Source organism: Mauremys mutica, chromosome 11 (assembly GCF_020497125.1).
Source record: "Mauremys mutica isolate MM-2020 ecotype Southern chromosome 11, ASM2049712v1, whole genome shotgun sequence".
Lineage (NCBI taxonomy): Eukaryota > Metazoa > Chordata > Testudines > Geoemydidae > Mauremys > Mauremys mutica.
Genome location: NC_059082.1, coordinates 19554588 through 19572299, shown reverse-complemented (window position 1 = coordinate 19572299; position 17712 = coordinate 19554588). Strand labels below are relative to the sequence as shown.

The window sequence follows — 17712 nt, the reverse complement described above, 5'->3', positions numbered from 1 at the left end:
AAACCGATTTAACGCCACAACCGTCCACACTAGGAGGCACCTTATATCGATTTTAATGGCTCTTTAAATCGGTTTCTGTACTCCTGCCCGACGAGAGGAGTAGCGCTAATATCGGTATTAACATATCGGAATAGGGTTAGTGTGGCCGCAATCGACGGTATTGGCCTCCGGGAGCTATCCCACAGTGCACCACTGACCGCTCTGGACAGCATTCTCAACTCGGATGCACTGGCCAGGTAGACAGGAAAAGCCCCGCGAACTTTTGAAATTCATTTCCTGCTTCCCCAGCGTGGAGAGCTCATCATCACAGGTGACCACGCACAGCTCATCAGCACAGTTAACAATGCAGTCTCCTGAGAATCGAAAAAGAGCCCCAGCATGGACCGCTCGGGAGGTAATGGATCTGATCGCTATATGGGGAGAGGATTCAGTGCTAACAGAACTGCGTTCCAAAAGACGAAATGAAAAAGTATTTGAAAGAATTTCTAAGTCTATGACGGATAAAGGCCACAGCAGGGACTCCGTGCAGTGCAGAGTGAAAGTTAAGGAGCTCAGACAAGCCTACCAGAAAACCAAAGAAGCAAACGGAAGGTCCGGGGCAGGTCGAAAAACATGCCGCTTCTATGCTGAGCTGCATGCAATTTTAGGGGGCTGCGCCACAAGTACCCCACCCCTGACCGTGGATTCCGAGGTGGGGGTTGTAATCTCTGCCATGTCAGACGGGGAAGATGAAGATGAAGAAGAGGAGGAAGACCTCGCAGAGAGCACACAGCACTCCGTGACCCCCAGCAGCCAGGAGCTTTTTATCACCCTGACGGAATTACCCTGCTCCCAGCCCTCACAAGCAACTATTCCAGAGAATGACGCCATGGAAGGGAGCTCTGGTGAGTGTACCTTTGCAAATAGCAAACAGTGTTTTTTAAGCAAGCCTTTTTTAATGATTGATTTGCCCTGAGGACTTGGGACGCATTCGCAGACAGTATAGTTACTTAGAAAAGTTTGTTAACATGTCCGGGGATTGAGAGGAAATCCTCCAGGGACATCTCGATGAAGCGCTCCTGTAGGTACTCCAGAAGCCTTTGCAGAAGGTTTCTGGGCAAAGCATCCTTGTTCCGCCCACCATGGTAGGACACTTTACCATGCCATGCATGTAGCAAGTAATCAGGTATCATTGCGTGGCAAAGCATAGCGGCGTATGGTCCCGGTGACTGCTGGCATTCAAGAAGCATGCGCTCTTTATCTTGTTCTGTTATCCTCAGCAAAGTGATATCGTTCAGGATAACCTGGTTAGAAATCAGGAATTTAAGTAAGGGGGGGTGGCCATTTTTCTACTGGGTTCGTGGAATGCAGCAGCTTAAAAAAAACACTTTCCTGCACGTAGCGAAGCGGGGGGAGGGGAGGAGTGAAATGCCGATGATCTTTTCTGTTTGGTCACCGGCGAGGCGATCTTCCCCAAGCTACCGGACAAGCAGTGGGTGGGGGGGAGGGGGAAGGTTGTTGATTAGCAGGGAGCTAGCGTGGTATTAGCCATGCGTTGGGGGGGGAGGGGTAAATCACTGAGACAGTGGCTTACCATGGCCGCATGCAAGCTGAATCCTGATGCCTGGACCTGTGTCTGAGATCTGTAACCCAAGAGTTGCAAGCAGGCACTATTAAGATGAAAAATGCGACCTTGTAGGGAAATCACATGTGCTATGTAAGGTGAATAGTGCTTTTCACTGTGAAAGAGTATAACCATTGTTCTGTAAAATGTATCTTTCTAAATATTTATCTCCCTCATGCAGCTGCAAATATTTCAAGCGTCCCTCCTCCATCCCAAAGGCTAGCACAGATAAGGCGGAGGAAAAAGAAGACGCGAGATGAGATGTTCTCGGATATTATGGAAGTTACACGCAATGAAAGAGCTCATCTGAATGAGTGGAAGGACGTGGTTTCAAATTACAGGAAAGAGGCCAGTGAACGTGAGGACAGGAGGGATGAACGTGAGGACAGGAGGGACAACCGAGATGAGAGGTGGCGGCAGGAAGACCGGCAGGAAAATCAGCGGTGGCGGCAGGAAGATCAGCGGTGGCGGGATGCAACTCTGGGGCTGCTGCGTGATCAAACTGACATGCTCCGGCGTCTTGTGGAGCTTCAGGAACGGCAGCAGGATCACAGAGTGCCGCTGCAGCCCCTGTATAACCACCCTCCCCCCTCACCATGTTCCTTAGCCTCCTCACCCAGACGTGTAAGAACGCGTGGGGGGAGGCTCCGTGCACCCGCCCACTCCACCCCCGTGGACAGCCCAACCAGAAGGATGTCGTTACTCTGAATTTTATTTTTTTAATGGCCTTCTCCATCCCTCCTTTCCTCCTCCCAAAGCACACCCTTACTTCTCTCCCTCTTTTTATAATGAATCAATAAAGAATTCATGCTTTTTAAATGAGTGACTTTATTTGCATAAGTAAGCTGTACTCGAAGGGGGAGGGGGAGTTGCTTACAGGGACTGAGTCAATCAAGGGGGTTGGGTGTTCATCAACAAACACAGCAGTCACACTGTACCCTGGCCATTGATGAAGCTCGTTTTCAAAGCTTCTCTGATGCGCACCGCTTCCTGGTGTGCTCTTCTAATCTCCCTGGTGTCTGGCTGCGCGTAATCAGCGGCCAGGTGATTTGCCTCAGCCTCCCACCCCGCCATAAAGGTCTCCCCCTTACTCTCACAGAGATTGTGGAGAATACAGCAAGCAGCAATAACATAGGGGACATTGGTTTGGCTGAGGTCTGAGCGAGTCAGTAATGTGCGCCAGCGCGCCTTTAAACGGCCAAATGCACATTCCACCACCATTCTGCACTTGCTCAGCCTGTAATTGAACAGATCCTGACCACTGTCCAGGCTGCCTGTGTATGGCTTCATGAGCCATGGCATCAAGGGGTAGGCTGGGTCCCCCAGGATAACGACAGGCATTTCAACATCCCCAACTGTTATTTTCTGGTCTGGGAAGTAAGTCCCTTGTTGCAGCCGTTTAAACAGAGTAGTGCTTCTGAATACGCGAGCGTCATGAACCCTCCCTGGCCATCCCGCGTGGATGTTTGTGAAACGTCCCTTGTGATCCACCAGTGCTTGCAGCACCATTGAAAAGTACCCCTTCCGGTTTACGTACTGGGTGCCCTGGTGCTGCGGTGCCAAGATAGGGATATGGGTTCCATCTATCGCCCCCCCACAGTTAGGGAATCCCATTGCAGCAAAGCCATCCACTATGGCCTGCACGTTTCCCAGAGTCACAACCTTTCGTAGCAGCAGCTTAGTGATTGCTTTGGCTACTTGCATCACAGCAGCCCCCACAGTAGATTTTCCAACTCCAAATTGATTCCCGACTGACCGGTAGCTGTCTGGCGTTGCAAGCTTCCACAGGGCTATCGCCACTCGCTTCTCTACTGTGAGGGCTGCTCTCATCTTGGTATTATGGCGTTTCAGGGCAGGGGCAAGCAAGTCACAAAGTTCCATGAAAGTGCCCTTACGCATGCGAAAGTTTCGCAGCCACTGGGAATCGTCCCACACCTGCAACACAATGCGGTCCCACCAGTCAGTGCTTGTTTCCCGGGCCCAAAATCGGCGTTCAATGGATAGAATCTGCCCCATTACCATCAGGATCTCCAAAGCGCCGGGGCCCGCGGTTTGAGATAATTCTGTGTCCACGTCCTCATCACTGTCATCGCCGCGCTGCCGTATCCGCCTCTTACTCGCCTCGGTTCGAAGGTCCTGGTTCAGCATATACTGCACGAGAGTGCGCGAGGTGTTTAAAACATCCACGATTGCGGTATGGAGCTGAGCAGGGTCCATGCTTGCTGTGCTATGGCGTCTGCACGGTTCACCAAGCAAAAAAGGCGCGAAACGGTTGTCTGCCGCTGTCAGGGAGGGAGGGAGGGGTGAGGCTGTACCCAGAACCACCCGCGAAAATGATTTTTGCCCCATCAGGCACTGGGATCTCAACCCGGAAATGCCAAGGGGCGGGGGAGGCTGCGGGAACTATGGGATAGCTACGGGATAGCTACCCACAGTGCAACGCTCCAGAAATCGACGCTAGCCTCGGACCATGGACGCACACCACCGATTTAATGTGTTTAGTGTGGCCGCGCACACTCGATTTTATAAAATCTGTTTTACAAAACCGGTTTATGCAAATTCGGAATAGTCCCGTAGTGTAGACGTACCCTTAGTCTGACCCTGCAGTCCTCACCTTGGGTAAAACACAATGTGCCTGAGGCAAGGAATGGAGAATTAAGACCTCATATTGGAAATAGTAAGATCTCAGGATTGTAAAGATGAGTTAATATGTCAACATGGAATCTCTTTTCTCAAACATAGTAAAATGTAGTTCAGCTAATTATACTGTTTAGGAATGTGCTCTAACCAATCAGGCTGACTTCATGCTGTTGGTATCACAATTGCTTACTGAAATTATTAGGACAATATTTCCTCAAGGGGGGGTGGTGGAAATTAAAAGACCCAAGTTAGTTGAATGAATGGAAAACAAATTATAAAGTTTGTTAGTTTTAAATAAAGCTGGAAAAATGATATAGATAAAAATATAGGCCTAGATGCACAAAGGTACTTAGGTGGCATGATGCTGAGCAGATGCTGGTAAATTTTTTAAGTATAGACCAGGCCTAAGCTGGCTAGGTGTTTCTGTCTTTGTCTTATGTTGGTGAGGGAGACACAAATCTTGTAAAAAAGAGACAAGAAAAATCATAATAGTTAACCTTTTTCAGAAATCTCTGAGTTTGTTTTAGTTGCATCTTTTTTTCCTCAGTAAACCTGACTAACTTTCCATCTGCATCAGTCCTTCTCTCCCCTGCCAAAGGGGAGCCTTAGTATCCGAGGGCAAGTAAACAGCACTGTGAAAAAAGCATTACGAATTTCTGTTTTTAAACTTGTATATAATTTTGTTTGGGGGCCATAAAACAAATTAATTGTTGTTTTACTTTTGTTTTAAGTGTACCAAAGTATTGAATTAATCACAATAAATAGAGCGTTGAAATACAAACTAAAGAGCCACTTTTTCAGACAGCTTCTAGCTCGTCTCCAGTTTTACATGTCCACCCAATTTCACTTCTTCAGGTAGGCATGAAACAGATTTTTTTTTTTTTTTGAACGTGGAAATCACTCTGTGTACATACACAAAAGTGAAGGCCAGGACTGACCATTTGGCCCTAGGAGTAGAAAGATTTAGTTAGTATGCATGAATTAAAATAACACTGTTCATTAGAGGCACAGATTCAGCATCAGAATGATAAACAGTATTTCAAATGTGATAGTGCAGCTGCTAAAGTGAAAAGCAAGTTTGTGTGTATTTTTCTTACAGCAAGTCATCTCTCAGCTATTGGAACAACAGATTTCTTAGTCATTTGTTTTTATTGTTATTGAGAGAGGTTATTTGGCTTTTCACAATGATTAATGCTGTTTCCTCTGGTATGAATTTTGATGGTCTTTTTGACATTTTCATCCGTACTTGTGTTTCTAAAACAAAGATTGCTTTAACTTTAAGAAAGTCAAAGAAACGCTTTTTAAACAGTGTATAATAGTTTGAGAAGAAAAACTTTCACCCATTTTAAACACATACAAAAAGTGAACTCAGTGACCTAATGTTTTACAAGAATCAAACAGAGGAGAAAATCTATTTTTTTCTTCCAAGACATTTCCCTGAAAACATGTTTTTTTATTTAAACAGTAGAGGTCAGATAAAAGCTTATATAAGCTGGTCTTCGTTACTTTTGGAAAATACTTTCATAAGGTTAAAAACATTTTCCAAATGTAAGTTTGGGTACCTCACTTTATTTTAACAATGGGAGTTAAGAAGCTATTCCAGAACTAAATTAATTTTTAGTTCTCAGATGAACTCAATGTACAGGCAATATTTAAAATCTGGAACATTGACTCTCCAGAAAATTGGGTTCAGATTTTTTTTTTCAAAATTAACTTTGCTATAAGGCTACACTAATTCTTAAACCAATAGAAATCACTCTCACAACTATGGGACACATCTAGGGCCTACATTATTTAGGATCTATTGGTATTCCTCTGATAACCTTGTGAGGGGGCAGGCAGAAGGTCAGTGTAACCACTGTTTCAGACCTGTTCTGCCTGAAACTTGGCTTTCTCCAAAAAAAGATTTAAATCCATTATTTAAGTTGGAGATGGCAAAAAAAGAGGCTCCTCAACCCACTGAATAAGTATCATGATCTCCAATAGATTTTCCAGCTTCTACCCAAAAGAAGAGCTTTGCATTGCCAAATGAAAGATAACAAGTATTTAATCCTTTCAAGTGGAGTTAGCAGCACTGACCTCCCTGTTAACTAAAATAAGGGTCAGGGACTAAGGGCAAATTAGTTAAGGGCTAATTCTGGACCTATTTCTTAAAACTGGAATGGCCCCTATCTCATCTGAACCCAAAGAGAACCTCTCATCCACCTATGACATCAGGGCAGGGAGGTACTAGGAGACAACATCCAGAGTGAGGGGAAAAGACAGGTTTAAGCTTGGTCTAGCAGCAACCTAAAAGGTTTCAAGATACAGGAGAAAAAGAAGATACATCCCTGTTTTCTGAACACAAGGATATCTGACTGCCTTAAATTGAAGCACCTCTGGTACTTGAAGGGAATAGAGAGTTTGCCATGAGTACCAAGTACAACTGTGGTGATAAAAGTGCAAAGAGCCATCTTACCTGCGGTCTGGTCCATTCATCTCCTGCAGTGCTGGAATCCTGCTTTTGCCTGTGTCCTCAAAGATGTTTTATTTTATTTTTTTTGTGCCAGAAGTGGAAAGGAAAGTGGTTTCTCTTCCATGTTTGGTTAATGGAGGCACTAGATCCACTCCTGAATGTGACTGTAGAAAGTTGTGAAAAGCTGTTCCTTTTCCTGGAGAGAAGTACAGGAGTCACCAGTCTCAGGTTGAAGAGGTGCACTCATCATTTTAGTCTTAGATTTGCATGCTAGAAGGGACCATTTGATCAGCTAGTCTAACCACCTGGGTAACACGGTTCATAGAATTTCACCCAATTACCCCTGTGTTGAGCCCAATAACTTGAGTTTAACTAAAGTATCTCTTCCAGAAAGGTGTTTTTTTTCTGGAATGGAGTACATTGTGCCTCTATAAGCCTTCTGTAAGGGAGCCTTTAGCTTTTCCTTGTATTGGTAGTTTAACTGAAGGCACTACTCGACCATTTGTACTGCCAACTGTGCTTATTATTTGTGCTCTTGACTAATTCGTCATGGATTTCTTCTCCTAACAGGAACTCAAGTTCAATCCGAATCTCTTCCTTGGATTGGCGAATTTTCTCCTGGAGTTTCTTAGTTTCCCTAGCTGCCAATTCTCATTTAGTTGTGCGTCTTTCTGAATAGGCAATTCATTTTTCTGCTTCACAAGATCTTCCTTGGCTGTTGCAAGCACCTCCTTAATTTTATTTCTGTAATAATTTAAGAATGCATGATAGTCTCGCTCATTTTGTTCCTGTAGTCGGAGGATTTCTTCTTGCTTTTGTGTGTTCCAGTGAGCACAGGCCTTTGCCATCTCTGCTTTAACAGATGCAAGGGACAGGTCACAGGTAATGAATAAAAGTTCATGGAAGCCGCAACCTGTCCCTGACTTTTACTAAAAACAGCCCTGATAAAACGGGGAAGGAGGAGGTCCAGCACCTTACCCCCTGCAGGGAGGTGCGCCCCCGCCCATTGGCTGGGAGGGACCCTGACCCAGGCTGGGATTTCTTAGGTCCTCTGCCACTGGCAGGGGCTGGGATGCTTTGGGGGATTCCCCAGCAGGTGGGGAGCTCTGGGGCATCACCTGCCACCTGTGGGAGATGGGGGTTCTCTGGGGGATTCCCCTGTGGAAGCTGGGGAGCTGCCAGGGATCCTTGCCACCCTACAGGGCTGGGGGAGGTCCCGTGCTGCCACCAATGGCTGGACTGCTGTGAGGCCCCAATGTCACTGAGGTCCCTGGAAATCATGGATTCCATTACTTCTGCGACCTCTGTGACATACCCGTAGCCTTAATCATAATTAACATACTTAGTTTAGATACAAGCTAACACAAAAAATTGTCATTTAATGAAAGGCAAGGTTACCTCAAGACACACCCCACCCAGATCTTTGAAAGCACAGAACTAAGGAGTGAAGAGCAAACCATTCCTTGCCATCTTCACATCACCTACAATGCCATAAATCTACTTCGAGACACTGACTTCCATGTCAGCACCTACCAAAAAGCAATACCAGCCCCAAATTTACCCAGCTTGTTTTGTTACAAAGAATCTTAATGGTGATCTTAGCAATATTAAAGCATAGCAATTTTCCCATTGAATAGCCTATGTGACCATGATATGTGGTGTTCTGCTGTTACAAGAGTATGAAGTCATTATTAAGGCTGTGTGTGACAGTCTCTGGCAATGTGTTGACATAACTCCTAAATTATTATTATTATTGTTTGGCTTCAGTGACATTGTTTAATGTAACTTCTATGCTCCTTTGTCATTAGTAACAATGTTGCCTTTGATAACACTATCAACATTGACATTCAGAAAGTCATGTTTTAAACTTCAAAAACTGTTTTTATAAAGTAGATTGCAGTTTTTAACAACCATTCAACCAGTCCACTCATTGCAAAGAATGATATATTTACTTTCATATCTCAGACTGTTCTAGAGCATTTTTAAAAAGGAATCTAAAGAAAAATTAGTCACATGGTACTTTCTTTTTTTTAAAAACAAACACTCATAATTAACATTTTTTTCACCATAAACTGCCATAGACAATTCAAGTAGTTCATAAAATACAGTAAGCATTTGGGTCTGATCCTCTAACTGAAAACAGGCATTTTGTAGACTGTTTTAAAATGGAAATCCTGATTCAAACTTAATAGTGTTGCTACCTGTGCACTATAATTAGCTTATCTCAACCATAATTTGATTACTAACACTTCAGCTTACCACTGCTGCTAGGGCGTGCCCAGAGAGGCCACGTAGCATAGTGGGCAGAACAGAAAGTTTCCCACCAATTTATCTGGGTTCTAGTACCAGCTCTATCACTGATGCTATATGACTCTGTGCCTCACTTTCCCCACTTATAAAATAGGTATCTACTACTTTATGGATCCCCTGACCCTTCGTCCCTACCCTGCTCTTTGGTAGGAAGTAATTTCACAGTCAGAGGACTGTGACTGAGAATGCCCAGCCACCAAAAGTTTCATTCTGGGGTCAGTCGTAGCATCCTGCTGACCACACCAAGGTGGCTATTGAAGAGAGTGGTGCTCTCTAAGCTAGCAAGATTCAGCACAAATAAGGCTTTAAAAGTTAGCACTAAAACTTTGAATCAGTTCTAGAACAGGCTTTGTCACCAGTTTAGAGAAGCACATAAGGAAAAGCATTTTTGTGTTGGGATACTCACATAAATAGTTCTGTCAAGAGACTGCTGATATAAATTTCCAATTCATCTGCTTTTTTACTTTACAGAATAGCACCTGGCAGCATGTAGGTTTGATAGATATTTCCTAGGAAAATCAATATGCATCTTATGCACATTTTGGAGCCCAGCTAAATCTGACTGCCATACACACTGTATGTCCAATGGTATAATCATGCATCCATGCTTGCCTTGATCTCAATATCTTACCTGCATAGCCAGCTGTTAATTAACGTTTCCTAGAAATCTGTTGTTTGGCTGCCATGTTAATAGCATGAATGCTGCTTTGTGCTGCTGCTGCTGCTATTAGCTTGGGCTTCCTTTATTCCAGTTAGTTCCGGAATCATTTTTAGAATGACTAGAGTATGGCTGAAGTTCACCCAGATTCAGAAGATGTAAGTCCCTCTGACTTATTTAGACATCCATGTAAGTGGGGGAGTCTGCCAGCAGAATAGTTGGGTAGGGTATCTCAGCACGTCCTATGCATCACCGAGGTGTTCTTTGTAATAGCCCAGCATGGAAGAAGGCCGTGAGAGTGGGCAAAGTAAGAAGCCTCAGGATCTGCACATACTGGAATGGAATGACCCAAGAAAGAGCTATGGATGAACTGTAGAGTGGAGCAGCAGGCATGGGAGGCTACACTGCTAACTCCAGGAACTCTTGCCCCACATACCCACAATGAATGGCAGATTACCTACGATCAGCCTACGATGCTATATGCCAGTACTCATCCTGGTTCTTACCAGGATGTGTAAAGGAGCAGTAAATACTTCCTCTACCCAATAATGTCATTTAAAGCAAATCTGTAAATCTTCCTGGTGCTATACTGAGGTTCACATTTATACCATTACAAAGCATTGTTTTGCACCAAGGATCTATTCATTAGGAGAAGGATAAACCAAAGCTTTTCTGCAATAATTTCTGTCTCACTGAACATAAAGAGAAAACAGCGAGAAAACCAAAGTGCTGTATCTGAGGCTGCAAGATTAGAGAAATAATTAATCTGCAACACCAGGGGAGCAAAATTGTTTTTATTATTATTAAATACAGGGACTTACATTTGTGTGTACGAAGGCACATAAATCACCAATCAGCCGAAGAGCTAATTTGTTATGTTTGGATGCTCTTTTATTTTTTAAATGGTTTTATATAAATAAGGTGCTGGATACACCTCCAAACTATTTACTGAACTATATAAATTATATCTAGTACCCTTTTACAATTCTGAACATCAGGGTTAATGAGTAGAATACATTTCCCTAATCTTGCCTTGTAAAGCATCACATGTTTTCTTTGCATCCCCAAGCAGCATTGACGTGTTAGGCTTGTAAAAAATGGGATTGTCAACTGCAGCATACCCAACGCCCAGCGTTCGCTTCATCACGATGACCTGGGGGGGAGGGAATAGTAGCATGAAAGGGTTAAATGAAATTAAAACGTTCAGCATGTGCTCATGGAGGATGTAGTTAAAGTAATAGTTTTAAAAATAACAGGTTACATCTATTATAAAAATCTCAAATCTTGGCATGTATTAAATGCATTGGCACAATCAAAATTGCATACCGGCAATATTGGCCTACATTTTATATTGACTTTTGCATGTCCATATCTAGCTATTCTCAGACCTCACATTTATGTGCCACCTTCCATCCTGAAAGATTGTACTGTGGTTTTAAAAAAGTAAACTGATACAGAAACTGAACAGGAATCTCCTCCTCCAGCTCTGCAGCCACCTGTGAGTGGAAGGCGGTGGCTATTTAGCAGCACACCGAAATGCTAAAGAACAGTTAAGAAAAGCAAATTAAGAGCATTCTATACAATTGAAAGTGCAAGGGGAAATTAGGTAGGCAAAATGTAACTACCCAAATCAGCATTTGACCAAGACATGTTAATTTGCCTACTTTATGCTAAATGCCATTGGGTCTTTTAATGACTCGGTTTCACATAGCTGCCAAAGAACACTGGTTGAGATTCACAAAGCTGACTAAAGGATTTAGCCATGAAATTCCCTAATCAGATGTGCAAAATCTCAAGCAATACCTCCAGCATGACAGTGCTCCCTGACACTAGGCATTGGATTCAACAGACTGGGAAAAATGCTATACTGGATTACCTTTTCCACAGCAGCTGGGTTTTGCCCCCTTGAATTATCTTATCCAAGTTCTGACCAGACCAACTTTGCTTCTGAGATCTAACATGATCACAGCACAAGACAGTTTGACTGCAATAATATTTCATTAAACAATAATCCATGTTGGATATGATGTAATGTGATACCTGAAACACTGTTAATTTTCTGGGTAAGGGCCAGAATCTGTTGCCAGATACGTGGTATGTACTACTCTGAACGTGAGACATGCAGAGTAAAGTCAAACATATTTTCTATAATTTATCTCATTAAACCTATCAAGATGATGCTTTCATACCCAGAGATGTTACTAACATTGCGCTTCTTAGGTGCATATTTCAACAATTAAAAATTGCTTGTTTCATGCAATTATTTACTGCATCTTAATGTTACCTGCATACAAACAATATCAAGTATTTTGTAAATGTGCTAACATTCCAATCTGAGATCAGAACTAAACCTTTACAGTGTGAACACAACATGCTGGAATATTGTCTAACTGAAACATAAAACAAGCTTGGCATGTGCCGACTATCATGGAGATCCCAATTTTCCCCATATACTTGTCCACATTTTGCTGTGTTTTAAGAGGTTGCTTTTAATTCTAACATCTGTATGCCTGTCATTTAGTGCCGTCGTCATCTTCACCATACACTCCATCACACAGTTTTTATATAATCTTAAATTGTGTTACATGCTAATGTCTATACTTGTACAAGTTTTATGGCTTTAAATAGCCATAGAACGTTCGAGAACATGAGGTTTGAGTTAAAATGAGTTAGTTAACCTGTCTTATACGTAGAATGGGTTATATTTAAGGCAATGAATTAAAAGTAGAATTTCAAAACTGGTTCTTTTCCTTTGTGGATGTATCCGTCAGATATGTGCTGCCATTTTTACCTGCCCTGAATTTTACCTTTAGATCTGAAATTCCCTCCCATACAGAATTTGCTGAAACCCCACACAGTTCACTGTGAACAGAGATATAAAGTATATACCCAACAACATTCTCTGTCAATACAGCAGACCAGTGAGAGGAAAATTGAAAGAGAAAAGCTATGGGTTTGCAAATGTACACAAGCTTCTGATACACTAAGTCAAAGTTCTGCAGTCCCTTATACCTAGATCTGGTCAAATAATATAAAAACCTTATTTGTGAGTAATTTATTCAATAATAGATTTTTAGCTTTTGGGGAATACAGTGAAACACGGCTCTTTGGAAGAAGATTTGGAACACTAATGAAGTGTATTTTGGCTCATTCTAAATTTTAAAAGCAAAATCCATTAAAAAGAATTGCCTTTTAAATGCTATATCACCCAGGAGCCAATCCTGCTCTTTTTAAAGTCAATGACGAAACTCCCATTGGCATCAATGAGAGCAGGACAGAGCATTTCTTGTCAAATCAAGCATTTCACTGTAAGCTTAACCCCGCAGGGCTCATCATGTGGACTCTCCTGTATAAATGACTGGGAATTCCATATCCAAATTGTCTGCAGAGTTGGGCCCTTCTTGTGTATCTGCCGTATACTGTTAGACAGATGCACCTACGTGCATACTCCTTGCATGTGTATTCAGAAAAAAACCCTATCTTTGTCTTTAGTGCAAGTCAGTATTTCTCCTGAGACAGAGATACATTCCATAAACATACACTGTGCAGACTTCAGTCAACTTTGATTGTTTTTAAGTACCTGCTTAGCTTTCCAGACCTCCAGTACAGGCATGCCAGCAATAATAGAATTGGGATCTTCCTGTGCTGCAGAGTTTACTGTGTCATTTGCACCAATGACCAGAGCCAAGTCCGTTTCTGAGACAGAATAGAAATATGTTACAAACGTTTTAGAACTTGCAGCTGCCTTTTCTTTATCACAGAGACACCAAAACTCACAAATCAAACATGCATTAAATGTTGATAGTTCACTGTTTATTCTAAATGAAAATAAGTTAGGCCCATCCATTTTTGTCAAACCCAGAACTGAATCTTGGCAGATACATGGGCTAATGAAAACGATTATAACCATGCACTGCTACAGGCTGGGGACCGACTGGCTAAGCAACAGTTCTGTAGAAAAGGACCTGGGGATTACACTGGATGAGAAACTGGACATGAGTCAGCGGTGTGCCCTTGTTGCCAAGAAAGCCAACAGCGGCAGTTGTCACATTTCAAGATCAATCAATTGTGGCATAGACTATCAGATATTACAATTATTTTTATGACACCTATTCTTTTTGTATCTAGGTTTTTTTATTGTTGTTATCAGGGCATGGAGAGGTTGAAATTAGGGGAGTATCCCTGTTGCAGGTCAAGTGATTTATGTGACCACCAGAATTCCAAGATGGAGTTGTAGCTCAACCTCTTTATTCATTTCTGTACAATGTAAGGATCTAATTTTGAAAATATTCTTTCCCTTCCTTTCATCTCTCCATGTATAACTCCACTATTGCCTCCTGTCACAGCTTTTTTCTAAACTGCCTGGAGTTGTTTTACCTTGAAGCATTGCTGGAGCAGCAGTTTGACAGGGATAAGCTGCTAATTCATGGAAGTGACGTCAGTTCGCTTTCTTTTAAACACACACAGAGGTACCAGTGTGTCCAACCCTGTGATCCATGAATTGCACAGCCATAAAACATTACCTGATGGTGATGTCAGAGCATCAAAAACTACTTTGAGTAGCTGGCAGTGGGATCTCCTCTTATCTTCTAATATTGATGAAGCAAGTAGAATGCGTGTGGGGGATGCTGAAGTTGTGTGCTCAGGGCTTTAAGGGGTGGGGCATGAACTCGGCACAGCACAGCTCACTGAGCATAAGTGGATGCTAACTGTGCTCAGCCACACTTTCAAGCCACTTGCCATCAGAGAGAATGGGAATTTGTACTCAGTCTGCCTGTCACCTGTGTATGCACGGGGAGGAGCTTCCTGCATCTTTCCTGGTTTACGTATCCATGCTAGACTTGTCAGCTGTATACTCGCACAAAACCAAACACCCTTGCTCTGCCCTCTGCCCCACCCTTTCTACGAGACCCCACCCCTGCTCACTACATCCCCCCTCCCTCTGTCACTCGCTCTCCCCACCCTCACTCGCTCATTTTCACCAGGCTGGCTCAGGGGGTTGGGGTGTGGGAGGGGGTGGGGGTTCTGGGGTGGGGCTGGGGATGAGGGATTTGGGATACAGGAGGATGCTCTGGGCTGGGACTGAGGGGATTCTGGGCTGGGGAAGGGGGTTGGAGTGCAGAGGGGATGTGTGACAGCTCCAGCTGGGGGTGAAGGCTCTGGGGTGGGGCTGAGGGGTTTGGGGTGTAGGAGGGTGCTCCGGGCTGGGACTGAGGGGTTCAGAGTGTGGAAGGGGGATCAGGGTTGTGGCAGGGGGTTGGGGCATGGGAGGGGGTCAGGGGTACAGGTTCCGGCCAGCACTTACTTCAAGCTGCTCCTGGAAGCAGCGGCATGTCCTCCCTCCAGCTCCTACACGGAAACGCAGCCGGGCAGTTCTGAGTGCTGTCCCATCTGCAGGTGCCGCCCCTGCAACTCCCATGCACCATGGTTCCCAGCCGATGGGAGCTGTGAAGCTGGCGCTTGGGGCGGGGGCAGCGCACGGAGCCCTCTGGCTGCCCCTACGGATAGGAGCCAGAGGGGGAGCATGCTGCTGATCCGGGAGCCGTGCAGAGCCACGGCAGGCAGGGAGCCTGCCTCAGCCCTGCTGCACTGCCGACCGGACTTTTAACGGCCTGGTCAGCAGTGCTGACTGGCACCGCCAGGGTCCCTTTACAATCGTGTGTTTCAGTCGAAAACCGGACAACTGGCAACCCTAACCAAGAGCAGCCACAATCTGACCCTAATGTGCCAGAGGCTTTTAATTCTGTAACAGAAGAGGGAGGGAGGCAGCCCTGGAAAACCATGAAAGATACATGCAGTCTAAACTAGAAACACTGCACTGCCACGCAAGAGAGACTATAGCTTCCTTCCCTCTTACTTTCCTACCTTAAGTTAAGGGACTTTTGCCTCCCTAACACTCTTGCAACTTCCTGATGCCTTAGTCTTCTTTTGAGGCCACATGTCTTGTCCGTGATGGGGAATAGGCACTTTATTTTACTGATTCCCCTCCTTCCCCCAAAATAGGGCAGAACAAAACACAAAAGAAAAAGGCAAAAAGAACATGGAAAGGGAGGGAAAGGAAGGAAGGAAGGCAGGGAGGAGAAAGGAGAGTGACATCTCAGTTTCCATCCACTAGGAATTAATCAAAGATCTCAGAAAAGTTGGACCAAATCTTTTCAAGTTTGTCTGAAGTCCCTCATCTCTGAAACGTTATCCACTCTCTAGCTGCCAGGACACCAAAGTACTTGTGCAAAGCTTCTGTCCCTGGAGATAGTCTGCTCTTCCATCTGCGCAATGTGAGTCATTTGGCGACATGCCCTGCTCCAGAAAACCAAGCTTTCCATGATTTATGGACTTTCTTTACCTTTCAGTGCCTCATTGCTTCATTTTTCTGCTGTCTGTCCCCTGTCTTCCCGAAGAAGGGAAGTGGCACCAAAACTGGCAGCAGCCCTCCCTCCTGGTGAATCTTCCCTCCCCTGGGATTTAGGGGGCCTGGCATATGCAAGGGGCAATAATTTCCACCTCCCCACCCCCAATGTCAGCGAACCCAAAGGAAGATTCTACCAGATATTAGAAAAGCACGAGTGTCCTACAAGGAAATTGCATCTTGCAGAACAGCTGCCTGCTCACTCATACTTCACTCACAATAATGGTAGTAGTGATACAAATTAATACTATGCCACTATTAAATAATACAAATGATCCTATATATAAGCAGTCTCTTCCCAGGCACTCTGAGTGATGATCTTTCATAATCACTATGGTATCAAATAGTAACAAAACATAAAAATACCCAAATACCCTCATAAAACCACAAAAAGGGGGAGGGACTTGACATGAGGGTGGATTTTCCAAAGGACTCATTTTTGCCATTACTCTTCTCCCATAAAAGTCACTGCTACAACTCCCCTTGACTGAATTGGGACCAGTGAAACTGACTTTAAACTCCCACCATACGTCTGTTTGTCCAATATTCAGAATATCACATGGTTGCCTTTCCTGATACCCTTATCATTGACACAATACAGACAAATATTTGATGAAAGAAGTCATATATTTTGCTCACTCTACAGCAAAACCCTAGTGGCTATTATGATTATCTATTAAGTAATGTCAGACATAGCTTGGCTTTTATATGAGTCAGACAAACCTTTAGTCTTATCTAGTCTTGATTCTGGTCTTTAAAAAGCATTACTGTCAACCCTTCTACCTACCAAAATACTGCCTGGGAATAAAATTATAGTCACTTGGCCTAACTAAAAGCAGAAAATAAAGTTAAAATATTTAGAATGGTTTGAATCTAAGCCAACATCTTTCATCCCTTACCTGGGAAATCTTCATTTATCTCATCCATTTCTAATACAACATCATAAGGTACACCGGCTTCTGCCAATAGCACATTCAGTTGTCCTGGCATACGGCCTGCTACAGGATGGATACCAAACCTGGAAAACAAGAAAGCAAAGAAACCAAGTCATGCTGAACTAATAAATGCCGACTGATAAATGTCAGCAATCCTACACATGTGGAAGCAGTCCAGTTCCAGTACTTCATATACCTGAACCAGATGCAGAGAGAGAGCTATAAAATACTGGTCATGAAACTGCTACTTGGGAAAGAGCAATTCATGTATCTGTTTGTAATCAGTACCAGAAAGGGAAAACTGAAACACTTACAGAACTCCTTTCACATCGGGCACCCTGTTGGTTAAAAATTAACTATGTAGTCATGGTATGTTATTTGGTGATTTCATTTAACACTTAAGCCAGACCCCAGAATCTAAATCACTCATGAAGACTGTGTGTCATATGCAGTGTGTGTATACCACACAAGAATGGGATTAAAGCCTAGGACAAATGAAATAACACTTTAAACAGATATGTGGATAAGGATTCATTCCATTTTCTAATGCAGAGGCGGTTTATTGATACACATTCTTAATATGCACTTGCAAAATAAAATAAAATAAAATAAATAAAAAGCAACCACTGCTGGGAAAAAAAGACTTTTCCAAGAATTTGACACAAGAATTGAAACACTTAATATTCTTGCTGAATATTAAGAAAA

General features: G+C 43.5%; 1 protein-coding gene across 1 annotated transcript in view; it reads right to left on the bottom strand.

Moving 5' to 3' along the window:
- Nucleotides 1–10440: 10440 nt before the first annotated feature.
- Nucleotides 10441–17712, bottom strand: part of LOC123344430 (NAD(P) transhydrogenase, mitochondrial-like) — a 76817-nt gene continuing 69545 nt past the window's right edge. Inside the window, exons 20-22 of the mRNA XM_044980649.1 lie at nucleotides 16972–17090; nucleotides 13247–13362; nucleotides 10441–10819 (exon numbers count right to left, since the gene is read on the bottom strand). Of these exons, the coding sequence (XP_044836584.1) occupies nucleotides 10667–10819; nucleotides 13247–13362; nucleotides 16972–17090 (388 nt within the window). The 3' untranslated portion in view covers nucleotides 10441–10666. The remainder of the gene's footprint in view (nucleotides 10820–13246; nucleotides 13363–16971; nucleotides 17091–17712) is intronic.